The sequence below is a fragment of the Amblyomma americanum genome, chromosome 2, assembly GCF_052857255.1.
Source record: "Amblyomma americanum isolate KBUSLIRL-KWMA chromosome 2, ASM5285725v1, whole genome shotgun sequence".
NCBI classification, from domain to species: domain Eukaryota; kingdom Metazoa; phylum Arthropoda; class Arachnida; order Ixodida; family Ixodidae; genus Amblyomma; species Amblyomma americanum.
In genome coordinates this window covers 50636518-50659773 of record NC_135498.1, presented here as the reverse complement: position 1 = coordinate 50659773, position 23256 = coordinate 50636518, and the positions used below count along the sequence as shown (strand labels likewise).

Below are 23256 nucleotides of genomic sequence, written 5' to 3'. Positions count from 1 at the left end.
GACAACAAAAGACGTTTTTTGGGGGAAAGGAGCTGTGTGCCCGCAAAGTGGCCGTTGTGGGCTGTGACTTTATGTGCAAGAATGATGCCGTCACTTCGGAATTCACGTTTGGTGAGGTGTAGCGAGCAATTATAGGGAATCTCTTACCCCTTTGTTTCTCGCAATTGCTTCGCGTGTCTACGGCTGCACCAGGTACAGAAAACAAAGACCAAAATAATGCAATCGCGATGTCCTTTGGACGCGAGATATTTATCTCATCGCCAATAGAGCAGCCAGTGCCCTAAGAGTTTGTAGTCCTGGCAAACAGGAGTCAGACTGCAAAGCGGCGTTTCCTGTAAGGCGACAGACGTAGTGTTCCTGGAAACGAATTCTCATTTCAGTGATTGTATGAATTAATATATATGAACCCTGTGAAAACTTTCTGCAGCGGCCGATTTGTACAACTCATGTCTGGACTGCATCGAACTATGTAAAACCCACAGGCTACCAGGTGTAAAAAATGAATTCCCCTTTTCCTAATGAGTTAGAAAATGTTCATCCCTACATATGCCAATAATGGAAGGTAGTCGAATCGAAAACCATTCTTTCCAGTTTTCGGATTCGCCCCAGAGGGAAAATAAAGGGGGGGGGGGGGGGGGGGGATGGTACGATTGGTTTTTCGGGGGGGAAAGGAAATGGCGCAGTACCTGTCACGTATATCTTTGGACACCTGAACCGTGCCATAAGGGAAGGGTAAAGGAGGGAATGAAAGAAGAAAGGAAGAGAGAGGTGCCGTAGTGGAGGGCTCCGGAATAATTTCGACCACCTGGGGATCTTTAACATGCACTGACATCGCACAGCACACGGGCGCCTTAGCGTTTTTCCTCCATAAAAACGCAGCCGCCGCGGTCGGGTACGAAAACGCAAAAACAAGTTTGTGCCAGCGAGTGCAAGAGCCAGAATGCTTGCACATTGTCAGCATAGCAGACATAAAAACGACAAAGCCGACTTTCCTTTGCACCCACACAATGCCGCTCGTTCGTGAAGCAGTACTGTGGAATAACAGTTGCGTAAATAAATCCGATTCCGTCTTCCTGCAGTACCAAATGGTGCCGCCGGGCAACACATGGTCAGAAAAACAACTGGCTGAAACTTAATGTACCCGCCGCGTTGGCTCAGTGGTTAGCGCTAGACCCTATTGGAAAGTTCAGAAATGCACAACTTCGCACTTTGCCAGACCCGCCGCTGTGGCTCACTGGTTGGGGCGCTCTGCTACTGATCCGGAGTACCTGGGTTCGAACACGACTGCATTTCGATGGAGGCGAAACGCAAAGGTGCGATTGCACATTAAAGATCCCCAGGTGATCGAAATTATTCCGGAGCCCTCCACTACTGCACCTTTCTTCTCTCAGTCCCTCCTTCAAACCTTCCCTTACAGCACGGTTCAAGTGTCGACTGAAATGAGACAGATACTGCACGATTTCCTTTCCCCAACAACCAATCAACAACCAAAAACTTTGCCAGAGGATAAGGAAGACAAACATTTTTTTCAGAATTATTAAGAGATCATTTAATAAGTCAAAATGCACAAAAATATTCATATATGAAACCTGTGTTGGCACATTTCAAACAATGAACATGACTCTTGCTGAACTGCAAAATTTTTCCACTCAGGCCAGCACACAAAGCAGTTAACAGCAGCTGCAACCGTAAAAAACTCATGGAAAAGTCTTATAGTAGGAAGTTATACTGATTTGAACATACACACAGGCTGATAAACATGTCAGTGGGGTTTGCTCACAATGGCTTGTGCATTTTTATGGCACTAAACGCTTTGAAGCACGATAAAAATAAGTGAGCTGGTTCATTGTACTTTGGTTGACTTGATATCAGTACACTATAGCAACACAATGAAAGCAGTCTCCAGCACTGAAGAGCTGCTATGCAAGAAAATGGCATATTGCTGAATACAAGTGATTAATATGCACTAAATTGCAACATTGCTCTCAATGCTAGTGGACTATATTACTTCTATACTAGAGGTGCCAGCACAATAAGCCTGATGTCTCCGAAAGTTCCCCTAAAAAAATATTAAAATGGTTGTAAAACGTACTCAGTGTAAAAGTGGATAGCATGCATAACAACGCAGTCAATAAAAAAAAGGCACAGTATGTGCAGCAATAAAAATATATCTCTATGGCTTTAAAAGGCACCATGACATCAAGATACACTGCCCTTAGTTCCCACAAAACCAAGGCACATAAAACTTGTGATTAGTCTTGAAACAGTAAACACTGAATTGCAAACACATGCTCTGCAGTTTGGGTGTGTGTATCTCAAAGGCACCTGTCACAGCAAACACGTTCAGTTGGCCTTTTCGTCAGCGAGGCACTTGAGGATCTCACGTCCGATTGCCCGTGCCATGGGCGGCGGTACGGCGTTGCCAACTTGCCGGTGCCTGTCCAAGATGGTGCCAAAGAACCGGTAGGTGTCCGGAAAACCCTGCGACCTCGCGCACTCTCGCACGCTGACCACGCGGTGCTGCTCGGGGTGCAGAACGCGGCCCTGCTTGCCCATTGGCTCCGGGTTGGTCACGGTGGTGCTGAAGAAGCCGTCCCACTCGAGCCTGCCGTAGAGACCCGCCCAGTGGTTGTGCCGGTTGCCAGTGTGCGGTAGGCACCAGGGAATGAGCGTGTTGTCTTGGCGGCACACCGGATCACACGGCTTGTCCGAGGCGCACGGGCAGACACCTCGGAGAGCACCCGTCGACGACTTGCCGTTCTTGGTGTCGTGATGTGTGTAGCGCAGCTTCTTGGTGTACGTCACGCCGTCCGAGAGCCGCACAACGGTGTTGGGGAGGTCGCGCCAGTCGGAACCGGGAGCAAGAGGAATGTGACGCATTCGCGCCTCGACCAAAGGAGCCATATCTTTGCATACGTGGTCACGAAGCACGGCACCTCCTCCGCGAAGCGTCTTCTGGAAGGGAGTCAAGGGCTGCGCGCCGTAGGGGATCTCATCAAATTTGGCGCCGTTGCGGATCTCTGGAAGGTCCGACATTGCGTCGCGAACGGTGACGGTCCTGAGAGGCGCGGACGAGGACCACTTGCAGTTGGACAAGTACTTCCGGTCGTCCACCATGACAGTCAGTTGGCAGGCGCGAGGCGCAAACACGTGCTCCGGTTCTGGGTACAGCGGAAGCTTCTCTCCTGGTGCCGCCGCCAGGATGATCGCCCTGCGGCGGGTCTGCGGCACACCATAGTTGCCAGCCTGCAGGACTCCGAAGGTGCACTGGTAGCCCATGCTGATGAGGCAGCGCAGGGTCAACTTGAGAACCATGCTGCGCTTGAAGGAGACGAAGTTGCGCACGTTCTCGAGCAAGAAGAAGCGCGGGCGGTAGTACTCGCAGTAGCTGAGGTACGACGCGATCAGAGAGTTCTTGAACTGGGAGTACTGCCTAGAGTTGAAGCGGTTCATGCCGCTGAAGCCTTGGCACGGAGGCCCACCGCAGAGCAGCTCGACGTCTCCCTTCTGCGGCAGCGTCTGTCCGCGCTCATTGATGGTCTCTCCGTCCATGACGAGGCGCAAGAGGCGATTGCAGTCGTCGGTGAAGATGGTGGCATCGGGGAAGTTCATCCGAAACGCTGTGGCCGCGGGCTCTTCTCGCTCGATGGCCCAGCACGTCTCGCTGACGCCCGCTTGGTGGAAGCCCTCGGACAACCCTCCGCAGCCTGCGAAGACGTCCAGGCTGCGTAGCTTGCGCTGCGTCACGTAGAACTCCTCGGGCGGCTCGATATTGACGGTCTTGTGCTGGCTCTTACCCTTCTTGCCTTTCCCCTTTCCGAGGCAGCCCATCATGCGAGCCTTTGATGAAGGCTCCACGAAGGTCTTGGTCTCGCTGTCGTATGCTTCTGTGAAGTAGAACCGGTGAGGACCTCGGCGAAGGTAGTCTTCAACCTCCTCCGCCAAGTTCTCGCCGTAGACGACGTAGCATTTGCCGCACACCTGGCTCAGCTCGACAACGGCTTCTTCTTCGGAGTAGTAGAGCAGGCAAAGGTCCGCATCATGACTGGACTTGTGCGTGTTCTCCGAACGGTAAAACTTCTTGACCTTCAGCTTGAACGCATCGGGCCTGTTGCTATTGTCGCCACTGTTCATCTTTCTGTAGATAGAGATGATCTTGCCAATCTTGAACGGTTCAGGCACGTCAGCGTTCGAGCCCTTGATGTATTCGGATCGTTTGCGGTAGTATTCAGGATACATATCCTCGTCCACGTCTTCCTTCTTTGTGCTCGCCTTGTTCTTGCCCTTGGTAGCCTTGAAATCGAACTGGAAAGCATCCGGTTCCAGGAAGACGCACTCGCCGATGCAGAACGACTTGCCCTGGTACGAGATGCTCGCGTAACTGCGCCTGCCGTTCTCTTCCTCGATGACCTCTCCGGGCATTGGGGTCTCCAGTTTTTCCTCGGCTTCGGCGTGACGACACGAGGTGCAGGATTGCGTCACGTCACACTCCTCAGGGCAGATCAGCTCGGGCGGGTCAACGAATCGTGCCGTCTCTGGCTCGTACGCCTTCTGATAGAAGAACGATTTCCCGTCGTCATCGCCACGCAACACGCAGTCATCTTCCAAACTGTGGAGGCCACCGCGCGTAAACCAGTCCTGCGGCGCGGCTTTGTGCACCACGGTGCATAGGTCATTCACGGCACTAAGGCTCTGGTTTTCGCATTCGTTGACGAGAAACACCTCGCGAGGGTCAGAACTCTCACCAAGGACAGTGTCCGAGCCCCTCCAAAACCAGTGCGCGTGGAACATCTTGTCACCGGACGGCGTCTCGTACATGTAGACGACTCGAGCTACATACAGCGGTGTGCCGGGTTCCTTGGGCGTGACGAGCACGAAGTCGCCCCAGCGCAGTTCGCAGCCGTTGACCACGGCGCGCGAGAAGTAGGATTTCTTGTTAAGAGATGCGATCGGTTTGTCGTCCACCCAGCGGACGTCGCTGTCGCCCCGCCGTGCCGTCTTACGAGCAACGGGCGCCTCCGCCCCCACAGCCTTACGGTCGAGGGCGTCCTCCATCTCCTCGGTGTCGCCGTCGTCCTCTTCGGCTTCCTGGAAGACCTTGTTGAGACACCTCCGCTCCACGCAGCACTGCTTCTGTCTGCCGGTGCCCCCGAACTTCACCATGTCCTTGCACGCCTTACACTTCCCGCAGTCGGCCGACTGACAGGCTTCGCAAACGCCGCACCGCTTTCGGCGAGCCGTTGAGTTGGTCGCTTTGTCGTCGATCTGACCGTCGAACAGGACTTCGAAGACGTCTCGCACGAGCGGTGTTGTTGTGGCCAGCGTACAGACGGGTTTCTTGGGCAACGCTTCGCGACGTCCCCGGCGCATCGCTCGCCTCTGACCCAACGTCACACCAGCCAAATTGACCAGGCTCCGCAAGCAGGGAGTGGCGATCAGAAGAGCTTCGTCGTCATCGCCGCCGACGTCGAAGCTCTGCACCTGGTCGATCACGAACTGAGCATTTCGCAGCAGCGAGTCTTCTGTGAATTTGGCAATGCCTTGGGGCGGAGGCGTCAACTCGAGTTTGTTGAGCAAATCCTCGTACGTGGTGTCCGGGTCCCGCACCAAAGTCTCGATCACCAGCTTACTCATGTAGATCTTCTCCTTGATGGCATCGATGAAAGGCGCGTACAGCTCGCTGGGAGCCATGAGCACGTAGTCAGCGTACGGAGTGGTGAACCCGATCACTGCTTTCTCACCGCCGTCGAAACCGGCCGTCCACCAAGCTCCGATGGGGCCCAGTGCCTTGGTACATATTCCCCCTTCGGGAGACGGGTCATCGTTGTATATGGGCTTCACGTAGCCGCTGAAGTAAAGCTCCACGTCGCGCTCAATCAGACCAGCGTCGATGGGGCACAGGTGTGTATGTCGATCGTACACAGCGAACTGCGTGATCTTGTGCTGCGGTGTGTCCATCACGTCGTCGCCGCAGTCGTCGGCTCCTCCATCGTTAAACACATTCAGCCGAGGGTCGGTAAGCGCCGAAAACTCGTCAACCGCGTCCGCCGGGTCGCCCTCAAAGAGCCGCAACTCCGCCGCATCCAATACCTGGCGGCAGTCCGTGCAACGTGCATAGCTCACCTCCGACACCGGCTGCTGTTTCTTCTCGGTCTGGCCGTCCTCGCTCTTGACACGCTTCGCCATCTGTCCAAACAGCTCGGTCAACGTGCGCTGACCTTTGCCGTCGTCCTTGCTGGGTCGCTTGCGTTTGCCGCCTTTAAGTTTGGCGGCCGGCGGCGATAGATCCTCTTTGTCGTCGTTCTCTTCGCGCTCGTCGCTGGCGCCGCCCGTTCCGTTGCATTCCTCGTCCGACGAGCATTTGCCGTTTGTATCCATCTTCAAGGTGAGTGACACCGGTGCCGCGGTTACAGTCTTCATCTTTCCGGTGATGTTTACGCGAAGCGAACTGTATTTCGCGAATATTTTTGAACACCGATGCACGCGAAAACAGCCGGCGAGCAAGGAGCAGCAACACACCACACGCCGTTTCCCGCGTAAAACTTCGCGGGCGCGCGACGATAGCGCCGCCGCGCCACCGTGTTATCACCGTCGGCTGTTTCTGCCAGCGCACCGATAACGTTGCCCGATAAGTTGATAATACCAAGTTATTTTTGTTAAATTATATGTATTATATTGTATTTACAGCATATTGCTGGTTGCGCAGCAGTGCTACTTTATGAGCCCCTTCGTACTAGAGTGACGTCGGCATGGTAACGAGGGACGCCACTGAGCCGGCTGCACTGAGGAAAAGAGCGGCAGCTGTTTTCGTTCGGCGTGATCGCTACCCATAAGTGTAACGCAGCTGTTCCGTGCTGTGCTCTTTGCAGGAACAATGACAGGTGGCCGCGACCAAAGAAGGTCTCTTACTGGAAACTGGTAAGTTCCATGGACCGTTCGTTTATTATTTATTTGGTGTAACGCTACATTGCATGACAAGCATTCGCGAACAGGTAAATACGCGCGCGCGCGCTGTGCAATTTCCTTTGGGTAACCTTTGCCACGAACTACGGCTAGAATAAATTAAAGAAAGGTGAGCTTGTTGTGTATGGGCACAAATTTGTCCTGCGAGTGAATGCAGGTTGCAGGAAATGTCTTTTGGAACTTGAAAGCCACATACAGTACGTCGTGATTTGAGCACCCACATCATGTCGCCTTCGTTTTGTCGATCATGCCTCTGATTGTGCAGAATCTCCATGAGTTTGTCGCAAGCACTTCACTCTCGTTGGATCAAATACGATATAAATTACCGTGCTGCCCTTGCATATCAATGGATGCTTCTCGGCCACAGGCAGTTTAAGTGTACCGGGGATGCAATAAGGTGTGACCTTATTGCTCAGGCCAGCAGCTGTTCTTGCTTTTCAAGCTGGCAGCTGTAACAGGTATCGCTGATAATAGGGAAAAATTATTTCTGTCAGATGCAACTTTGAAATAGTGTTTATCAGGCTTGTTCTACATACTTCGTGGATATACGCACACAAATAAGATCAAGTTAGATGACACATTCATTTCTGTTGGAACATTGATTATTGTCAGGTTCCATCATTTTGGTTCCACATAAAACTCGTAAAGGTACCCACCGCTTCAGTTTCCACAATGGCTCGATAGTTAGCCAACGCTGTAATTCATATTACATGAGGCATGCTCAGAGAGTGTATATTTTCCCCTATTTGGATTTTGGTGTGTGGCTTTCTCATACTGCATCATTAGGTGAAAAAATCATATGCACGTTCCTACGTTCCAGACTGGTTTATGGATCAATTCCCAGTCGATTACAGATAGGATCAATTGATTTAGGTTAGAATCAACTGGGAATTGTTCTATAAACCAGTTAGGAACTTTAACCTGGATTCGCCTCTTACTTGTTGCATTTGCACCGCAGTTTCGCTATGCCACTGCTCAAGACTTCATCCTGCTGTTCCTGGGCACTATCTTTGCCATTCTGCATGGCGCCGGCTGGCCACTATTGGCCATTGTGTTCGGTCACATGACGAATGCCTTCATCCACCAGCAACAAGCAGGCTTCTACGATGGTGACAGCACCAACTTTACCACATTGCCACCGGCCGAGACCTTTGGAGAAGCAATACGGCGCAGCGGGGCAATGTCTATGTTTGACCCTGTAACGATCCTCGAGTACAACAACACGATGAACAAGTTTGCACTCACCTATGTCATCATTGCTGCGGTCGTCTTTGTGTCTTCGTTTATTCATGTACGTCAGTTTAATTTCTTCTTATACCAAAACTTTCTTTGTCTTCTACTGTTGAGTGATTTGTCACACTCGCTCTTTTATCTGCCTTTTTTAGTCACTCAGTGTTACCAAGATGATCGTGAACGATTAGTATGCGAGAACTTAGTCTCAATGAGCTCGCATGCTTAATGTTGCTCTAGCCTGCAAGCCAGACAGATTAGAATAGCCTAATGTTGATAACCGGTGCTAGAAAATGGAAACGTTTGCTTCCTTTTCTTTTCTTCTCATTTCTCTTTTTTTTTTTGCACTTTCACGCTGTGATGCAGTTGACTGTTGATATGGTACTTAATTCACATAGTTCAAATCCAATCCCTCAGATTTTGGTTTATTGTCCATTCACTTGCTCTCTGGAATTTCGTGCTAATGTCCAAATGCAATAAGCAAGCAGCATTCCTAAATTATTTACTTTTGGAAAATGTGGTTATTGGCATGTTACACGAGGGCCCCTTGTTTCAGATTCTTATCAAGTTGTAAAAGGTATTACTGTAAATGCAGAGCTGTACCCTAAGCAAGGCAGTCAGTGCTGTTATAGAGAAGCATTTAATGCTTTTAGTGCTGTTCATTTAAGTAGCAGTCATTTTAAAACTTGTACTTTTGTGTCCAGCATGCACTGTTGTTTGACAAGTTGTCTGGTTGGCTTCAGTTTCACTTTTGGCATTTATTTGTTAGAGAACATACGTTTTAATTGACAGGTATGGTGTTGGACCAGAGCCTGTGATCGTCAGCTGTACAGACTGCGGCAAGAACTGTTCTACTCACTCTTGCGGCAAGATGCGGCCTGGTTTGACAGGCACCGTGCTACTGAAGTTGCGTCAAGAATGAATGAGTAAGTGTCGATAGGAATAATGTCAACTGAACTCAGCTTCCTAGAAACTGGAATTGCATCAGAATTGAAATTCACTTGCCTTAAAGTGCACCATTGCATTAAACCTGCTACACACTGCTGTGAATGCAAGATTTTAATGAAATTACACCAACTTCTTGCTTAAATGCTATTCCAATGTCCAATAGTAGCCACAGCCACCATCAGATAGTGAGAGCTACTACTTGATGTGAAAAGAATGGCTTGTGCATTTATTAACTATATATACATGATGAAAAGGGTGATGAGCATGACAGACAGAGGGCAGTCCTGCTTTGCCATTGCACACTTGCACCTGTTTATGTTCAGTGTACAGCTTGTATGCATTTCAAGTCTTCGCATGAGTGGTGGAGGAGTCGGTTAAGGGGGAACGCATGTCATGGGCTGTATAATGATTGATGATAATCAGGAATTATGAAACTGAAAGAAACCAGTTACCGAGATTAGCCAAGCAGTAAAGACTCAAGCTAGACAGAGAGACTAGCGACAAAGTGGAAGCTTGGGCAAGTTCGTTGGTCATTACCGATGCAGCACAAAACACGAGGACGAGAAGGGCGCACGTACACAGCACTGATAGCTCAGACAGAATGGCAGCAAGTAACTGTCATAGTCATTGAAGCAGTGCAAGGAGGTTTTGTAATATTACTGGCACAGGTTACCAAAATTCTTTTCTACACACACTTAGTTTTCTGAGAACTTCTATCAGCACCCGTGAGAGTCCTGTGCTGCTTGTAGGCAAGAGGAATCTGCATTTGGGAAAGTAAAAGTTCGTGTGTGCTTTATTTCTTAGCACTAAAGTTCTGATAGAAAATACTATAAGGGAAGCCTGTTTCAAAATGCTTATGGCCGTTCCTGCTATTGAAGGAACAATAAATATTAGCTGCAGTTCTTCTACATGCACCTAGTGTCAAGGATGCCACCTTTAACATTTCACATCTATTAGTACGCTGGACATTAATGCGACAGTGCTAAGGGCCTCGCGTTGCAGAAAAGTCTTCGTCGGCATTGTTGGCCGTGAGTGAAAAATCCGAAAAAAATTCCCAGAGAAGCAACCTAGGTGGCAGGTGGGCCACCTAGGTCACGTGACCTTGCGTTATCATCGCAACCTGCCCATCGGATTGCGACCAAACTGCCCACCATGGCAGGCGACGGTTCAGTTAATGATTGGTGGTGAGATTTCTTGGGAAGAGCAACCAGGGTCTCACATGTCCCACCAGTGGCAGCACCTGCCATCATAAGGTAGTGGTGTATCGCTTAACTGCTGGACCACTGCGCCAGGAGTGGTATGAGGGCTCCCTGCAATCTACGAATATAAAGTAGAGAATGACCAATTTTGCATATATGGGCATTAACCCATTAACACTATCACTTCATACCCTTAAGGTGGAGCTTAAGTGTTTTCTTCCTGCAGTTTTTTTTTTGTCTATTTGTATGGAAATCGTATTTTATGCATAAAACAGGGCTGGGTGGACAAGCCATTGCCTTCAGAAATTTTCCTTCATTGCAGTGCTTCATGAGGTCATTCATGCCCTTGAGATTCACTGCCACCTTTTAGTGATAAAGCCATATGTGCTGCAGTTTTTTTGTATCAGAAAAGAGTGGCAAAAACATGAATGTGGATGAGATAAATTGTTGGATAGATGGACAGCTCTACAGGCATGACTTTTCAAACATGTCACCATTTGAGTTAGGCAAAACGTCACAGTGTTTTGCTTTTGCTGTACACATCGCTCGTTGGAAGGCCCAGATTGCTTTTATCATTGATACTTTATTACTATTGTTCATGGCTTTTTTGAAATTCTTATGCATATATGCAAACTGCTTTAACAGCCATTCTTGCAAATTAGAATGCTATTTTTTGGTAGAAAATTATTTTGTTTTCTTTCCTACCTCTTCAGGGACATGGAGCGTCTACGCGAGGGTATGGGCGACAAAGTAGGCCTCTTCATCCACTACCTGTCCACGTTTGTGACCGGCTTTGCTACGGGGTTCGTCGAGAGCTGGGAGCTCACTCTGGTGATCATGTCAGTCACACCACTGCTTGCCTTTGCCTCAGCCTTTCTAGGAAACGTAAGTTCCCTTGAAACTCACCATCTTTTTTTAATTTGTTCTTGGATATCATTTTGTTTTGATGCCGCTTAAAGGAACTGGACCTGTAGATAGAAAACAGGAGAGGGAGCAGAGAAATAAATTTTTTTAATCTTTCATTGATATTTGTGCTTTTTTAAGGACTCAGAGCAGTGAATCTCAGTTGTGAACCTGTCTGGGACTCTTTGTGCATTATTGAAAAGGATGACAAATACTAAGACAAAGAAGATGAAAACATTATAGTCATTCGCAACTTGTGAATGCAGTAGAAGCCGTATCTATTGATGCCTCTCAAGTTGGTGTGCATCCTCCTGTTAATTGCAAGGAGCTCGTGAGCTGTCGTCGCAGCTCAGTGACGGACTTCTTTCAAAATGACCACTCATGCTTCCCAGCATGTATTTTGGCCATTTAATATAAATGCTGTGAAATATACTTGTAACGAAGTTGTGGTAGCCGCATCCTTGCTGTGTGCTCTTTTCTGATCACTGGCATAAAAGAAAAACGCCAGAGAGTGTTAGCATATTCGCTTTGCATTGAGTGGTTCTGACGAGTGCCAGTGTCTCAGCGGCCAAGGACTACGTGGTGGCCAAGCTCATTTAGTGCCGTTTATCATGAATGCAAGGTAGCATGCGCATAACTTACTTCAGGTCCACTAATTAGCTGACACTTCTGGAACTAGCTCAAGAGGGGCTGCACTTCACCATTTATTTAAACTGTGCAGAATGCCACTTCTGCATAGTGCCATTCATTTTTAAGAACGCTGGTGGTGTTAGTGAGAGTCTGTACTCTAAAGAGAGTCAGTTCAGACTGTGCGTGCCATCATCGGTACCACCAGAGGACACCATAGCCATTGTCGTCATTGCACCAGAGGACAATGCCTGCAGCACTGCAGTAATGTTAGACAGTGGAAAAAGAAGTTGTGCCCATTGTTGCGAAATTTAAGAACTGTGTTCAGTTGGGTGATGTACCGTAATATACGATCTACAGTGTCCACCTGGTGTATTGTCCACAAGGCTCAATTTTAGCTTTAAAAACTTTTAAAAAGTGTGAGTTACTTACACGCAATTACTTAATCACTTGTTCTCCAAGTTGGTCAAAGTTGCAGGGGGTTATCAAACTACAGCTCTAAGTACATTTGAGGGATAGCATTCGAAGAGCGCTGGTCCAGAAAAGCGTCACGAGACTCAGATGTGATGTGTGAATGAGCACAAGCATTATCCAGCTATGAAAGCATCAGGCTTCAAACACCTCACCTCTGAAATGCTTTCGTGGGACCTGATTTGAGAAGCGCCAACTGAAAGGTTTTAGTTGCGGGGCATAGCACTTACCATGGTGCCACAATGTGTGGTGTTCAGATGGTGTCCCAGTCAGCAGCCAAGGAGCAAGAGAAGTATGCTCAGGCTGGAGGCGTGGCCCTGGAAGTGCTGAGCAAGATCCGGACGGTCGCTGCCTTCTGTGCTCAGTACAGCGAGCTGCAACGGTGAGTCTGTCTTCTCTCTTGTGCCTCCACTACTCTGTGTCCCCTTTTCAGTTTTCTCATGCAAGTTTAGTTGAGCAAGACCTTTTCAGTAATTTTAATTCTTCAATGTATTTTTTTGTTTGTGATATACATCCAATTCTCGCTAGCATCACAACTGCAGCCCATTTGACAAGTGTGCCTAAGCATTTCAATGCCTTTCTTTGAGGCTATGTGCACATTGGCATATGCACTTGATGAAATGTTCGTACAGGATTGGGGCTACTTGTGCAAATGCCCTTTGTCATAGCAAGCCAGTGCGCTAAGTTTACATCTCAACAAGTGCAGATTTCAGTTTGAGTTGATGTACCGTCATGCATTGCATGCTAGTATTGCCAGCACATGATTTCTGTCTTGCATTGCTGGTGTAGGGTGTCATGGACTGAACTTTCTCTTTATACTCAGGTACATGACTGCGCTAGAAGCAGGCAAGACTGCTGCACGACGCAAGTATGTTGCCATGGCGTTTGGATTTGGCCTCACATTTGTGGTCCTCTACGGTGCCTACGCACTTGCTTTCTGGTAAGTCTGGATGTGAAACAAGGATGCATTGACAGACTTTTCGAATGTGCAGGCAGTTGGCAGTTTGAGGTTGCTTATGCTTATTGCATGGTTTGCATTTAATCATATGCAGAGTTCATATGCTATATTTAAAGCATAATGAAGGCATCTATCTTTTAACAAAGTATACAACAATTTGCAGCTGCATTAATTGCCCAGCATAGTATGTTAGCAAAATTTTGTATTTTGACAAATAAAATAGCCGGTGCGCTCACTATGCAAGGAAATATGGTGCCTGCTTGCTAGTTAAGTTCGTAACATTAACTTTAATGGAACCGATGAAATTGTTAAAGACAATGTACATGTAGTTCCTGATGCTTTAGTACTAAAGTAATGTGTTTACATATACTGTTTACAACAGGTATCATCAATCTTTTTAGCCTCAGGGAATTCCAGTGCCTTCAGAAGTGCTGACAAACCCCATCTGCCTTGGCTTCCGTCCCTTCCTGCCCGGCCTGCATGCAAAAAGGAGCATGCAAACGCATGGAGGCTCAAGAAGTGCCCAAATTCTTTTCAAAATGAGCGGCTGTAAAGTGACAGCCTGCTATGGCAATTATATAATTAGTCCAAGAATAAAATGGTTTAAAAGAAACTTGGGAGTTCAGGCATGTATCGATTTAGGTTCCTGGGGAATCCAAAAGCTCTCCTAGGAACGTAAAGATTCTGTGGAAACCAGTTTTGGGAACCCTTCGTTCAAGGCTTCGATATCCTGTCATTTTTAAAAGGACAGCATTCTTTGATGAGATGCAGAAAGAAAACGTTAGAAGCTAAAAATTGACATTCTGTCAAATTGTGGTTACATTCCATTCAGGCACTCATCTTATTTCGTTCTTTACATTCTGCCATTAGGTACTTTGGGTGATATTTCAATGTGAGCAAAATGGGCAGTATACTGATTCGGACCTTGAGTGTGACTAACATTCTTTCCCCATTTACACTGGCCTGGTGCCTTCCTCTCAAAATAAAGGACTTTCAATCAATCAGTTTTAATGTGTACTTGTGTGGGCACAATGTACTTAGGAAGGCTTTGCATTCTTACTCTTGTTACTTACTGTCTTGCTTTCAGGTACAGTTCTGTTCTTGTGGCAGCATCGAGGCTGGACCCTGGCAGGGCATTTATTGTGAGTACTGGCCCTTGCTATTCCTTCTTGTGTGCTTTGTGAGAGATGCTGACTTGTCCTGTCCAGCAGGCAGAAGACAAAAATGCTGCAACTTGTGAATCACTTTGACGTTTGGTGCAGGTTTTCTTTGCGGTCATGGTGGGCTCTTTCTCACTGGGCAATGCACTGCCACAGCTCAACAGCATTGCGGTGGCACAGATGGCAGCTGGCCGTGCCTTCGAGGTGATTGACAGGGTAAGTTTCAGTGACTTTAGCAAATGTGGAGTAATAAAATGAAGTACTTTGTTTTAACTTTTTCGTTATGTTGACCATAATAAGAAATCCCTAATATTTGAAGAAGCCAGAAATAACACCTGCTGTTAAGCCAAGTGAATGACAAGACAAAATAGAGAGCTTTAGCTAAGGCAGAATTCGATTCTCTGAAATTTGAGAATGGACAAGCATTTGACTGTCGTGTGTCGGCGTGATTTCGATCATTGTGTATGTTTATTTGTCTTAGTTTGGTATCGGTTTTTTGTAAACTAACCGCCTCACTTTTGCCTTATGTACATTGTGTTGTTCAGTTTTGTTGGCACTAGTCAATTTGCCTTTTATTTTTTAACATACTTCCTCCCCTGTTGGCCTTAAATGATAATATTGAGTGAAAGGGGAGGGTTAGCTCACAAGAAGAGTGTTGCGGGGTTAATTGGTGATGCGCAGTTTCTAGAATAGTAATTCAATGCTACTTACTTCAGATGAGCACACATAGACACGACAGGACAAGTACTGATTCCAACCGAGTTTATTAAAACACACACACTCATACAACGATTTGGAAAGAAAGCAGTAAGCACATGCACATTTAATACCATAAAAAAAAACATCATAGATTAAGGAGTGTAGAGAACATATTATCACCTATTTGCTAGTAATCTGAATTTACTTGCTCGCCGAGAGACTGAAGTGGTGCTGATGCACAGCATTTTTTTATTAAGGACAGAGGCAACATGCACATCAACACCACTTCAGTCTCTCTGCGAACAAGCAAATTCAGATTACTACTAGAAAATAGGCGATAATATGCTGTCTAGTCTCCTTACTCTACAGTGCATTTTCTTTTGATGGTCGTAAATGCAAATGCACTTACTGCATTCTTTCGAAATCAATGTACAAATATCTGTTTCAATAAACTAGTTGGAGTCAGTGCCCATCCTGTCATGTCGTCTGTGCGCAATTACTATTCTAGAAACTGTGAAGGACACATGATACAAAAGAGCTTACAAGTGTGCTTGCTCACATTGTTGTTACTCCATGTCACAAAATAGCAGCAAAACAAGTTGACTTGGCTCTCTAAGATGTGCTGCATCTGCTTGGCAAGTAGTTTGTACGGAGGTTACGAGACAATTTAACGCCAACTCCTCTCGCACAAATGAACCTCATGCCTGAAACAGCCTGGGAGGCAGGGCTGACACCACCACCAAGAAGATTTTAGCTGAGAAACAAGCCTGTCCAGTTTTCTATACTTGGCCGAAGGAATGTGGTATTGAGAGATTTGTTTGCTTGTGTAAATTTGATCACCACGGTCTCATATGGGCACTGTTGTCCTGTACAGGACTACAGACTTACAAAATCCCATCTGGACAGGTGATGCCAAGTAATAGCAGTGTACTGCACGCTATTCAGCCTGGCATTGAGAAGCTAATGTGTCGGGAAACAATTGCGCACCGACATCCCGTGTACTGTTCGATGTCAGTGTACGTTAAAGAACCCCAGATGGTCGAAATTATCCATTACCGGAGCCCTCCACTATGGCATCCCTCCTAGCCTGAGTCACTCTGAGACGTTAAACCCCATGAACCACAAACCATAAACAACATCCTGTGCCTCTTGCTTCCTTGCTTCGACACCCCATGCAGGGCCCTGTGGATGTGATTAAGCCAAATTTACGCCAGACCTTTCTTAGAAGCTAAGATACCTGGACCATGGCCCAACTTCTCCATAACCCATAGGCCGTTTGACTGTGACTGCAGTAAATTAAGTCTGCAGGCCTCGGGGGACCATTTGTAAACTCAGTGCACGTCAGTGCATCTTCACTGTACCTGTTCTCCTTTCTGCTCTTGTCTCATTCCTGTCTTCTCATCCTCTTCTCCCCCGTGCAGGGTAGCTGACGAAACACATCTGCTGAACCTTCCTGCCTTTTCTCTCTCGCTGTTCTCTTTTTCCTATTGCAGGTACTACTATACTTATGTCGTGGCACGGCTGGTATTGATTTTCATAGGCTTTCAGGAGGGTTGCTGCTTTTCTTCCCTTTTTATTATTGCTCCTAAGTAGAACCACAGCGCAAAAAATCTTGGAGGCTTGGCAGAAATGGTTGCAACAGGTGTGAAAGCCTTCCACCAATTTTGACGTCTGCATCTCTACTTAAGAGGTCATCAAAAACCGTACAGTGCATGAATAAACAGCTTAGCCACGGCATGACCCAATCAAGGCTTGCACACCTTCCGCTTTTCCATGTGCACAAATAATAAGCCGTGCAAGGAGGGCTGAATGCTATCATCAGAAAATCTGTCAGCTTTAGGTATAAATAAATGGTGGTGTTTGGCACCACGTGGTACTGCTTGCATATGCATACACAAATTCATTTTAATTTTATTGCATGTAAAGCGTACACTTACAACCTGCAGCCAGAGTATGTGTAGTGGTTTATAGCTTAATGCTGCATCATACACAGCACTAAATGGTTACAAACCCTGGAGGGAACCTTTCCCGTTTTATATTAGCTAATCCATCGCTCTTTGGTTGCTCCAGGCATGCAGTGGCTCGTGAAGCATGCTCAGACCAAAGGTCTCATGTTGCAGGCTGCTTTGAACACGACAATACACATAGCTGTGTGTGCAGTTTTATATTTCTAATGTGTGTCCATGTTGTATCTATTATGTACTTGTGTATATTTTTGTGGTTAGCATCCTTTGTGTATGTACACGAAAGTATTTGTCAAATTGATTCTTCGATATGACCCTTGAAAATTTATCTTTCTACAACAAAAAAAAGTTTTCAAGGACACCTTTATGTAAGTGTAAATGCGTAAATGCTTACTGTTACACAGCTGCTCTGCTTCAAATAAGGTGACACCTCTACTTCCCGAATGGCTGCTTAAATTGTTCCCCTTTATTTTTTTGTGTTTAGATTCATCACTGGGTATTGTAAGTTGCCACAGGAAAAAATTTTTCTAAAGCAGATGTGTATGAGGGCACCTGTCATGTGAGACAATAGACTAATAATAAACTGAGCAAGAATAAAATATAAGTGTGCAATGTTGTAAACCCTTACTGTTGGTAGCACGGACAGCGACACTCCTCTTTCTTCAAGTCAATGATAAATATATGTGTATTTGTTGTGCGTTTACAGACAGCGCAAATAAAGTTAACTGTAACATGCTTTCGTTGAAAAGTTTCAACTTTTATAAAGCAGGAGTTTAGGTATATGCAAACGCTTATGCTATGCTCAAGTGGTCGTGAAAGATGTGGGCAATCACACTCGCATGGTATTGAGGCCAAGGATGACCAATTTGCAGGGCAGAAATATTGCATTACGAAGTGATGAACTGACTTTGGCTTACTGTGTTGCTGTCAGTTTGGCGTGAATTCTTTAATGAGAAGAGTCATGGCTAGAGTAAGCAGTATTGAAAGAGTGGTTCTGGCTGAATCTAAACTGAAAATATTGACCTCCAACGCAGTGGCGATTCCGCCACGAAATTGAATAGAATGAAAATTCAGTGGCTGAAAACAAAATAAAAAACCTTTACACTAAGTGTTATCAGTCAGTCCTGATAACTTGAGAGCAGAGGGCTGTTGTCATGGAAGCAGTGAACGTCTGAACGTCGCTCTGTGTTATGGGATACTGAAAAAGTGCGTGAAATAAGCTGAATGCTTTCTTCTTGCTTGTACCAATTTAAGCGACTCTGATACAGAAGTTCATTCTTGGATTGCCAATCCCTCACATGGCTTTTTTGCCCTCCAGCTCTGGCTGGTGCAAGGAAGAGAGCAAATAAGTCGTTAAATGCAAATTAAAATCCCCAAGAGAATCATTGTTATATTCAAAAACATTGCTTATTATGAATGCTTCTTGTTAGTCATTCATCTGGATGCTTCAGTACCATCTGCCTAGTATTCTTTATTAGCCACATGTTTTTCTCATGTTTAGCTTTGTCTTATTGTTAGTGCAAACAAGCAATTGCTGCATAGGTTATAGGATTTTAAAAATAATAAAGTTTGGCCAAAAGGAATGGAAGTATAAAAATTTCAGCTTTAGTTTTTTTTTTATTATTAAGTACTGAGATTATCATTTCTAACCACAAAACTTGGCGTGAAATTTTGATCTGTGATTCATATTTTTATTAGGCGACCTTGATGTCCCTTTCTTAATTTATTTAAGTTTTGTTTGCTTTCCTTTTTCAGACGCCTGATATTGACTCATACTCTGAGCTTGGATTGCAGCTGAAGCAGTTCACATCTGATTTGTCCTTTAAGGATGTCAGCTTTTTTTATCCCAAGTTCCCTGGTCATATGGTAAGGACGCAACTTGACTCTTCCAACAAAACCAAGTCAAACACCTCACGCTGTCTCCGTGCTCTCGTTTGCATGCTTCTGCTTGTATATCTGGCATGTGGTATCTGTGCGAGTCTGTCACCACTCTTTGTACTGTAGTATCAACGTAAAGAAATGAAAAATAAATTGCTTCTTCACTGGCTTGCCTAGGGATTGATGTTCTAACCATGATTTGCTTTATCAGTAGAGTGTCTCCTCTGCTTTGTCCATTCAACCTGATATTATAATGTGACATTAGTTTTGCCGTACGTTTTACTGAGAGCAATATGGGTCTTGTTCGTCAGGCAGTATCTGTGTGCTTCCAACTTTCATTGTTGGGCTTTCCTGTGAGGGAATTGGAATGTAGAAGACATATCTATGATACTAAAAGCAGTCTTTGCACTCGTATTTCTTGAATGAGCAATGTTTCACGTTCACATGGGCAGAACCTTATATTGCTACGATCCTCACAGATGCACTTGGCTCGAAGCCAAGGAATAAGAGTTACAAGAAAGAATTTTACTGTCTGCATGCATGGTTCAGCAAGATGAGAATTGGAGAGCTGCAAGATACATATTCCAGGATTTTGTGCTGATCTAGAGAAATTCTAGTCGCACGCCATTTGGAACTACTGTTCAACAGATGAGCAAAAAATGGTTCTGGCGTGCTGTATTGAACATTATTGCACATTTTGATATGTGAACTTTGTACTAAGCATGATGTTGTATAATCTGTGTGGGGTTGAAAAAGGGGCAAGTCCCCGCAGTTGAAAGAACTTGTATTAATTGCATAGCACATCTTTTTTAACGCTGGTTGCTACAAGTGCTTCATGCTGGACGAATGAAAAGAAGGAGGGAGGATCAGCTTGCTTTAAATGATTTCATTGCATTAGCAGCTGAGTTCTTGAGGATAAGCAGCACTGCAGCTGTGTTGCCTGATGCCTTTCAAAACAATAAAATGCTTCCTCACAATCATGCTCTCAACGCTGTGTGTGTCCTGTGTGTCCCTTCTGCGTCCACGTCTTGCGCTGTTTAAAAGAAGGTGCCCCACGCTTGTGGATGCTTTGGAAATTAAAAAAAATCCAACGGAACCAAAAAGAAAGTCACTGAAGTCCAAAAGAAATTGCAGTGCCCTAATATATTGCGCCAAACAGAACATACGTATAGCATCGCAGTGACAGGCACTCACTGACCCATTGAGAAACAGCATCACTTGTGCCAATTTCCAAATGAAAGTCGCGACTTGCAAAAGAGAAGGTTTTGTTGAAAATATGAAAACGGGGGCACAAGTTATTGGGTTTGTCAGATCACCCATACTTTTTAAGGAAAGCACTTGGTGGAAGAGGTGGCCCTAGTTCTTTTATTCTTCACTCATGCTTACTGCTCTGTTGCCGTGACTGCCAGGTTCTGCGTGATGTCAGTTTGGAAGCAAGTGAGGGCCAGGTGGTGGCCTTGTGTGGCACAAGCGGCTCAGGAAAGACCACTTTGCTCAACCTGGTTGTCCGCTTCTACGACCCTTGCTATGGCGAGGTAAGCCCTCTTCTCTGATACCACTGGGATGGCTGAATAAAACCGAGCAGTGAGCAGCAGGTCTAGTCATTTGGGGAGAGAAAGCAGTGTGTGCAAGTTACATAAGGTATAGAAGGGCATGACTATTTTTTACTGTCATTTATGCTTTTATGGGAGTTTTGCAGTTATGATGCTTTTAGAGCTTGAGAGGCTTGCATTGATAAGGGATGCTTAAGTGTGCTGTTGGCGTGCATGCTGTATGTTTGGGTTTTCATTTGTGTGTTACCATTTCGCTGATGCTCATTAATGTTGTGGTTCACCTTAAAGCTATGCATAGCTATAAAAATTGGAACTGGAATTGGGAAAGATACATCACCATGAAATTTTTGATGGGGAGGTATACAGTAAGTGGCTCTAGTTAGCTCAGTGAGGCATTTAAAGGAGAACAAGGAATAAAGACTGGAAACAAGTGTTCTGAGTGTTGTGCCCTTTGCCCTGCTTTAGATATATGCAGCGCATGAGACCACAAGCAGCGTACACTTCTACCTTTACAAGATCATAATAGTCATAATACCTTAGCAACATAATAGTCCTTACTTTAAAGGGTCAAAAAGTTATCCTTGTAAGCTTTGAGCTTTTAAACAATAGTATTGGAAAACTTCACCTTGAAGATGGGACCGATTCACAACTTGCTGTGATCACTGTCGAAACGGTTAGCTTTGAAGGTTTAATTAATATTTTTATGTGATACAAAAGCTGGTATAGTATCTTGTCGCAGCGTTGGATATTTCCTGACACCAGTATGTTTCTGTTGTGCATTCAATCAAATGTGTCAACCCATTGAGTCCTGTGAAGAGTGTTGGTGTATATTTCATTCTGAAAATGGATTGTTTAGCAGTGATAGGTTCCATTTTCAACTTAGCATAAATCTTGTCAGCAGGGTTCTCATGAGCAAATTCATGGTTTGGAGTAAAGAAAACTGTACTCAGGATAGGTCTCTTTCGGAAGAAACTTGGAAGACTTCTAATCTTCAGTTTGTACCACAGCACTAGGTAATGTCAAATTTATGTGCAAACAAAAAATTTTCTTTCTATGGTTTTTCATTTTCAGCCTTGGCTAATCAGTGCCTGTTGGGAACTACTATAAAGTAGGACTTCTGTTTTCAAAATGCTGGTTGTATATGCCATTTCGTGGTCAAACTGAGTGTTGCTTTCATTTGCTTATGTCTGGTGAATAAACCTGAACATAAGAAATTACTTTAGTCAGAAGTCAGTGCACAAGAAATGCTTTTCTTTTTACTCTCCTTTCAACGCAGATCACTCTAGATGGTGTGAATTTGCGCTCGCTGAGTGTACGTTGGCTGCGTTCAAAGGTGAGCCTTGTGAGTGAGCGACCCACTCTGTTCAACTACTCCGTCGCTGAGAACATCCAGTTTGGCCAGGAGGAGACCACGATGGCAGAAGTAGTCGAGGCAGCCAAGCTTGTTGGCATGCATGATTTCATCATCAGCCTCCCAAAGGTAAAGTCCACATTGTGAGCCATGTGCTCCCTTGATAGAAGATAATAAAAATAGCCGTGTCTTGTAAATTTTTCTCTCTGCTTTCCGATAGCTGGTAATTTGATGCAACCCTTGTCCTACCAATGCCAATTTTTTTTGCTTGTTCTCTGTGTTTAACCATTTTCTTTACGGATGGCAGTCGAACCCCTCAAAAATGAAGTCTTCTGGGAAGGCGAAAATTTGTGTTTCTGCGAGATTTTCTCTGCCATGAAATACAACATGCTGACATGCCAAAGCCAAACTGCAATGAAAAGTGATAACTTTGTAGCTTGTCTATAGCACTGGGAGCAAAAAGGAGAGAATTATGTTCCTACACAGTGGTACTGACAAAGGCTTCCCACAAGACCACTTGATCATACACAACAGCAGGCAGGGTTGATTGAGCTCTTTGCAAAACTGAATGTTTCTCAAATGTCCATGTAGCCAACCTGCTCAGGAAAAGCATGGAGAAGAGCTGCACGTGATGGAGTGCACTGTGCCATCTTTTAGCACAGGAAAGGAGGGTCCTCCTCATATCGTGGTGTGAGAATATGGTGCACAGCCACTAGGTGGGACCTTAAAGCACAAGTCATGTCGCAGCAGCGGAAGGCATGTCATGTGGCACCATGGGAACTGGTGTGCGGCATCACGGGCCAAGTTTGCAGTGCCCTGGGTGTCGTATTTGACCAGCTAGGTGTCGCCACATGCTTACCAGGAGAAGGGGTTAGAGGGTTCGTTTCTGAGACACCAGAATATCTGTTTGGGGTGGAAGTTCGGTTATTACAGGTTCATTATCGTGAGGCTCAGCTGAAATACAAATTATTCTAGTGACTGTGCATTTACAGTAATACTGTGAAAGTTTTGTATGAAACATAATTTTCCCAATTCTGTTGCAAAAGTTCATTGTTTTCAGCAAAAAAGAAAAAAAGAGGAGAAAAAGTGCTAAAATGATCTGGCACTCACTGCAAACAATTACAGTTCTGGTCACGAGTTTTGGTGGTTTTCATTTCAAGTGGAAAGATAGAATTTTGGGTACTTCACATGCCTTGATTTTTAATATTGCGGCATCCCGTTGCAGGGTTGCTTTCATTTTAAACATTTCTTATCTTTGTTGAAGCATATTCTACCAAATGATGTAGCTGCTTTTTTGTTTTTGTTTTTTTTTTATTTTAACTACTTTTTATCTTGTTTCAGTGCCCTTGCAT

At 45.5% G+C, this 23256-nt stretch overlaps 2 protein-coding genes across 4 annotated transcripts in view; one reads left to right on the top strand and one right to left on the bottom strand.

Annotated features, from left to right (window-relative positions):
- LOC144121208 (ATP-dependent translocase ABCB1-like) overlaps nucleotides 1–23256 on the top strand; it is a 123892-nt gene that overhangs the window by 77734 nt on the left and 22902 nt on the right. For all 3 annotated transcript variants that reach the window (XM_077654289.1, XM_077654291.1, XM_077654290.1), the window contains exons 3-13: nucleotides 6870–6918; nucleotides 7922–8254; nucleotides 8986–9119; nucleotides 11054–11225; nucleotides 12599–12723; nucleotides 13165–13281; nucleotides 14387–14441; nucleotides 14562–14675; nucleotides 18878–18988; nucleotides 20410–20535; nucleotides 21830–22033. In XM_077654289.1, coding sequence (XP_077510415.1) covers nucleotides 6870–6918; nucleotides 7922–8254; nucleotides 8986–9119; nucleotides 11054–11225; nucleotides 12599–12723; nucleotides 13165–13281; nucleotides 14387–14441; nucleotides 14562–14675; nucleotides 18878–18988; nucleotides 20410–20535; nucleotides 21830–22033 — 1540 coding nt within the window. The remainder of the gene's footprint in view (nucleotides 1–6869; nucleotides 6919–7921; nucleotides 8255–8985; nucleotides 9120–11053; nucleotides 11226–12598; nucleotides 12724–13164; nucleotides 13282–14386; nucleotides 14442–14561; nucleotides 14676–18877; nucleotides 18989–20409; nucleotides 20536–21829; nucleotides 22034–23256) is intronic.
- Nucleotides 1402–6607, bottom strand: LOC144121206 (DNA (cytosine-5)-methyltransferase PliMCI-like). Its single transcript, XM_077654288.1, has one exon. It carries the CDS (start codon nucleotides 6418–6420, stop codon nucleotides 2344–2346), a length of 4077 nt encoding a protein of 1358 aa, XP_077510414.1. The 5' UTR covers nucleotides 6421–6607; the 3' UTR covers nucleotides 1402–2343.